General features: G+C 41.1%; 1 protein-coding gene across 1 annotated transcript; it reads left to right on the plus strand.

Annotated features, from left to right (window-relative positions):
• The first annotated feature begins 1,380 nt into the window (after window positions 1–1,380).
• On the plus strand, window positions 1,381–5,855 carry RPP25L (ribonuclease P/MRP subunit p25 like). Its single transcript, XM_070936021.1, has 2 exons — window positions 1,381–1,465; window positions 4,196–5,855. The coding sequence occupies exons 1-2, from the start codon at window positions 1,387–1,389 to the stop codon at window positions 4,735–4,737; spliced, it is 621 nt and encodes a 206-aa protein (XP_070792122.1). The 5' UTR covers window positions 1,381–1,386; the 3' UTR covers window positions 4,738–5,855.
• Window positions 5,856–6,578: the final 723 nt, after the last annotated feature.

The following is a 6,578-nucleotide window of genomic DNA, read 5'->3' on the forward strand; positions in this document are numbered from 1 at the left end:
TCGTATATTTTAGCCTCCAGTCCCCTAATCATCTTTGTCATTATTCTATTCTATTCTATTCTATTCTATTCTATTCTATTCTATTCTCTATTCTATTCTTTTATTTTCTATTCCTCATTCATATTCTATTCTTTTCTATTCTATTCCTCATTCATATTCTATTCTATTCTTATTCTATTCTTTTCTATTCTATTCCTCATTCATATTCTATTCTATTCTATTCTATTCTCTATTCTATTCTTTTATTTTCTATTCCTCGTTCATATTCTATTCTTTTCTATTCTATTCCTCATTCATATTCTTATTCTATTCTTATTCTATTCTTTTCTATTCTATTCCTCATTCATATTCTATTCTATTCTTATTCTGTTCTTTTCTATTCTATTCCTCATTCATATTCTATTCTATTCTATTCTATTATTCTATTCTATTCTATTCTATTCTATTCTTATTCTATTCTATTCTATTCTCTATTCTATTCTTTTATTTTCTATTCCTCATTCATATTCTATTCTTTTCTATTCTATTCCTCATTCATATTCTATTCTATTCTTATTCTGTTCTTTTCTATTCTATTCCTCATTCATATTCTATTCTATTCTATTCTATTCTATTATTCTATTCTTATTCTATTCTCTATTCTATTCTTTTATTTTCTATTCCTCATTCATATTCTATTCTTTTCTATTCTATTCCTCATTCATATTCTATTCTATTATTCTGTTCTTTTCTATTCTATTCCTCATTCATATTCTATTCTATTCTATTCTTATTCTATTCTATTCTTATTCTATTCTACTCTACTCTTTCTCCAGCACAAAGTCTATAGAAACACCTATATTTCTTCTACAAAGCACCAGATGGCAGGACAAGAAACAATGGATGGAAACTAACCAGCTGTTCTCATTCTAATTTTTATTCCTATTCCTATTATTCCTATTCCTGTTATATTATTTTTGCACTTTTCTGACATCCTGGAAAAAGAAAGGCCTTTTCCATCATTCCGCAGTTGCAAAGAGAGCTGCATCCTGTTACAGAAAATACAATTGCAACAGCCTTTTAGACTTCAAAAAAAAAAATGAAAAATATTGATGAAAGCGATCACCGCACTACAAGCAAACCCCGAGCAGATTTATAAAAAAGCTTGAAATCAGGCTGGACCATGGGGGGAAACCTCGAGTCACGTTAAACCACGTTTCTTGGTTAAGGAGGAACCAAACCTGGCTTCATTTTTTTATAAGCCATTCTTCTAAAGTCACGTGACGGAGACGGTCCCAGGGGAGCGAGTCCCGCCCACAGCAGCTCTGGCCAATAGGAAAAAAAAAAGGGCGGCCCTCCCTCTTTGCGCAGACGCGCGTCTTTCCCGCCCTCTCTGCGTTGTGGCGCATGCGCGGACCTTCTTTCGCGCTGAGGAAAGCTGGAGGGCGCCATTTTGGTTGCCGCGCGGCGGCGTCGGTGGCGATCGGTGAGTGGGGGAAGCTGCGGGCTGGGGATGATGGGAGTGGGTGGCCGAGGCCTAGGGTGACCGGTGGTGGGGCAAAGAGAGTCCGGGCCCGCGTTCACACGTTTCTGGGCCAGCCCGGGTGGGTCCCTCAGCGGCTCTGAGGGGAATCCGTGGTTCGGCGCGCCGCCGTGAGGCGCGTTTTTATTCATCTATTAATTTTTATCTCGCCCTTTATGAGATTTTTATCCTGCCTTTTATATATTTGGGGTAACACGAGGTAGAAAATTCGCCTAATCTTAATTTACCCACAACAACGACCCTGCGAGGTGGGCCGGCCTGGCCTGAGAGAAATCCCCCCCCCCAAAATGTGGCTCCCCGATGAAGACCATTTATATAATATAGTGCAAAAATTGGGGATACGATTCAAACAAACCAAAACATCTGCAATATGACAATCAGGGACTAAATAATTCTTGAGTTATTTCACCACAATAATTGGCTCATAGGAGTGAATTGTTTCACTACCATCTAAATAACATGCACAAAAGGTAACTAATTTAATATTATTTCACAGGCATAATGCACCAATATTGATAATCCTCATTTTACGACCACAATTGAGCCTAACATTTCTGTTGCTAACTCCCAAAAGTGCTCTTTTCCCCAAGAGGCAACTGGATTTTCTGGATTTTTTGTTTTTTTCCTTTGGAGACAAAGCGAGATGGCTGTTAAGTGGATTTTGCCCCGCTTTTACGACCTTTCTTGCCACGGTTGTTAAGTGGGGAAATTAAGTGAATCACTGCCATTGTTAAACTAATCACGTGGTTGTTAAGGGAATCCGGCTTCCCCATTGACTTAGCTTGTCAGAAGGTCGCAAAAGGGAAATCACGTGACCCCAGGACACTGCAACCGTCATAAGTACATGCCAGTTGCCAAGCATCTGAATTTTGGTCACGTGACCGCGGGGATGCTGCAATGGTTGTAAAAGTGTGGAAATGGTCATAAGTCATTTTTTCCAGTGTTATAATTGTGAATTGTCACTAAATGAATGGTTGTAAGTCAAGGACGATCTGTATTTCCAATAAAACTGGAACTAATAATAATAATAACAACAACAACAAAGTTATTGTCATTGTAACAGTATACCCATACAACGAAATTCACTTACCCACCCAAAGACCAGGTCCAACACACATAACAATCCCCAAACACACTCCCACCCACCACAGATTCCCCACCCCTAAACCACCCAAACATCCACACAACAGACCAACTAAGCTGCCTCCACAGAAGATCTCACAGACACAAAGGCAAACACAAAAGTGACACTTGTGGCATCCACTAAGGCTCTTTTGGCCCCTCCCCATCACATGACAACCATTGGGGTGGGGGGTGTCCATTTGGGTGGTATATAAATACACACCAGTTGCCAAGAGTCTGAAGTTTGAACACGTGACCATGGGTGAGGCTGCATTGGGGAAAATGGTCATCCCCCCCCCCCAATCCTCTCTTTCAAAGGAAATGAGAGGCAGCAGGAGTGGGGGCTGCATGACTAATTGATCACTGATTTTAATCAGCATCAACTGATTAAAATTGATGGCTTAAATGAAGGAACATTTTCTTCTTGATTTGCATAGTGCTGATTGTTGAACATGAGATATTCATGAGGAATGCTTAACGGTAAACCAGCACACAGTTCTTTGCTCTGAGGCTAAATAAAACTTATTTATTCTTATTGCAATTATATTCTGCCCCATCTCAGTCTGCAAAGTGACTTTGGGTGGCTTAAAATTAAAATTCACTTGCTGCCCATAAGCAACATTATATAGAATAACAGAGTTGGAAGGGACTTTAGGAGGTCGTCTAGTCCAACCCCCTGATCGAGCAGGAGACCCTATACCATTTTTCAACAAAGGACTGTCCAGTCTCTCCTTGAAAGCCTCCCATGATGGGGCACCCACAACTTCTGAAAGCAAGTTGTGCATTTAATAGCATATGGGTGACTGAAGCCTTCCCTGGCTTATGCATTGTGAATGAGGGCAGGGATAAGGATGCTTAATGGGATGAAGGCACCTTAGATTGAGTTAAAACATTGGTCTGGCTTGACTTTGCTAAACTGTATTTTCTGTAATTATTTTTTCAGTGCATGGTTATCTCCTTCCCTTTTTTCTTTTATTTATTGAGCTTGTATGCCACCCATCTAGCCTACAGCTGATTCTAAGCAGGTTACAATGAAAAAAAAACACAAGATAAAACATTTAAGCATAAAAACCATAAATACTAGGACTAGAATGAAGTTAAAAGTGCAAGATTGGAAGGAAGGGAAGAAAAGGCATATGGGGAGAAAGTGGGATCTTAGAACATTAACCACCCACGGAGTGGGATGTCCCCATCCCTAGGCTAGTTGGCAGAGCCAGATCTTCAGGCCCTTTCAGGAATGTTCAAATCTTAGGTGGCAGGGGTGGGGTGGGGAATGATGTTTCAGAGGGCAGAAGCCACCACAGAAAAGGCTCTTCTAGACCCCACCAGCTGGAATACCTTGAGCGACAGTGTCTGCAGCATACTACTCCTGCTGGCACAATGGACCCATGCCTGAAGGGTTTTTTTTTATCACCCTTGAAGATGGAACAAGGGACCAAATAAACCTTGATCTGTTCAGCAGGGTAAATTCCCAGATTTCTAGGACTTTCACCTGTAATTCTACAGCATGATTAGACCCTGAAATGCTGTTTCTGTCCTTGTTCCTTACAGCACTGCAAACTATGGAGAATTACCAGAAGTCCAAGGTAGTGGAGAAGCCTTCTCCTCTCCCTTTCACCAACTTGCCCTCAGACATCATTGAAATGAAAGTGAAGGATGGAAGCAAGATCCGGAATCTGATGGGCTATGCCATTGGCAAGATGGAGCAAGAGACGACGAGACAGATGCTCTTCAGCGGGGTTGGCAAAGCCATCAACAAGACCATCACCTGCGTGGAGATCATGAAGCGGAGGCTGAAGGATCTCCATCAGATTACAAAAGTGTTCTTTCAGCAAATAGAGGAGATCTGGGAACCGATTGTGCCAGAGGCTGGCCTGGATCCCTTGACTGTGAAGCGAAATATCCCTGCCATTTGTGTTTTGTTGAGCAAAGAACCCCTAGATCATCAGGAGCCAGGCTATCAGGCTCCCGGATCTTTCGATGCCTTCTGGTTGGAAACGCTGAACTCAGAGTCCCAAAGTCAACCGAAAAGGAAGAAAGGTGGTGGAAGAGGGGCTGGCCATGCAGGAAAGTATCCTTCCTCTGTCTTTTGAGAAGAATCCAACAGATAAGCCTCAGTCAAGCTGAGTGAATTACTTACCTACTGAGCCAAAGAAAGCTGGTCGCTTTTCGTATTGAGAGAGGAAAATTGGAAATCTTGGTGGAGAGGCTGATTTAAAGGAAGTGGAAGAGACTGAGGTTTCAGAACTGCCTGGATCAGGTTGATCATCAGCATCTGGCAGCGTGGTTCTTTTCTTGTCAGAAGGAAAGAAATGCTGTGGTGGATTGTTTTGAGTTCTGGAAGCAATAATGATTAAAAAGAGAGCCTTCCTGGGTTGAGGGAGATGTGGATAATCTGCCTGTTTAACAAGAAGGTAGCTATGATGTTTGCCTATTTTCCTCAGTGGATGATGACTGTTGGATGTTACACGAATCTTAGGATCTACTTCTGTGAAAGGGCAGGAATCCTCTGCTTCCAAAATTTGATGGTGACAGGAGAAGGGTGCCCTGTTTTTCATATAATTCTCTGGTTTTAATATGGGGCTCTCCAAACTTGGCAACTTTAAGATTTGTGGACTTCAACTCCCAGAATTCTCCAGCTAGCGTATGCGCTGGCTGGGGAATCCTGAGAGTTGAAGTTTACAAGTGGCCAAATTTGGAGTCCCTCTGCTGTAATAAGAGATCATCATATTTGATCCAGCATAAAGATGAGATTTTGATTGATTGTCTCGTCTTGATTGCCTGAGATGCAGAAGGTGCAGCTTAGTATGTCTAAAGACGATTGGAAAAAATGCTGAGATTATTTGATTGTTAAAGAAACAGATTGTACAACAATACTATTTTAGTATAATTTATTTATAGTTAATTTTTTTCAATATTTGAAAAGGCTGCTTTGGTCTATGAAAGGGTTGTTGCTAGCTCAGACAATTGATATTTATCTCCAGTAATTCTGTTTCCCTCCATAAGTGGTGCCTGAGTGTTGCCTGAGGAAGTGAAAGATGTTATGAAGAGCATTTTCCCTTTTTAGCTGATGGTTCTTCATTTACCTCTGACAGCATTGATGCTCCAGAGATCCGACATGGGGCAGGAATTTTATCTGTGACTGTGTTGACAATACTGATGGATTATTTGCATTCAATCAAACCATTAAAAAAACCCCACATTCTTAGTACTTTGGGGGCTTGCGTCTCGTTATTAACATAAAAAACCCCAGGAGCCTAAAGCCTTAGCTGTGCAGCATTCTGTTCTCAGCACCCAGCCACAATTTTCTGAATTGAAACAAGGAGATTTGGTCTTTCCTTGGCCACCACTCAAAAATAATTTGTGGGATATATGTTCCAAGTTTAGCCTACAGCCCTGGAATATTCGGGTGGCCTTCCAGTCGCTTTCCAAACCATTTGCTGCTTAACTTAGCTCAGTCACAGCAGCTAACAGATTGAGCTATGAAAGCTGAGGTTGTAACGTCATCTCTGCTCATGAAGTGATTTTTATCTCACAGTTGTGAAATAAAATTTCACCACTGAAACAAATTTCAGATAAGAGGTGGGGATTTGAAAGAAAAAAGACAGTTTGCCTGTTTCCTGGGCACTTTGAGGGGCACAAAATGATGTTAAATCCAATAAGCAAGCTTAGGATGGTGGTGGAACCGCAGAATTGAGCTAGTTAAGCATGTTGTAAGATTCTGTCAATGTGAATGTTCTTGGGTGCTCTTCTGGTTGATCCTGCCCAAACAGTAAATGCTTCAGGTGTTAGAATCCAGAGTATAGGATAGGTAGTCTCTGCAAAAGAAAAACAATCTTGCTCTTCTTTTTCTAGATTTCCTTAATAATGATCTGTGGCCCATGATGTTGGATTTTCAAAAGTACCGTGCCAAGGATTTAGCAGTCGTAGGTTG

This window comes from Pituophis catenifer, unplaced genomic scaffold (genome assembly GCF_029215685.1).
Source record: "Pituophis catenifer annectens isolate HBS135680 unplaced genomic scaffold, rPitCat1.0.hap2 SCAF_2, whole genome shotgun sequence".
In the NCBI taxonomy this organism is placed as follows: domain Eukaryota; kingdom Metazoa; phylum Chordata; class Lepidosauria; order Squamata; family Colubridae; genus Pituophis; species Pituophis catenifer.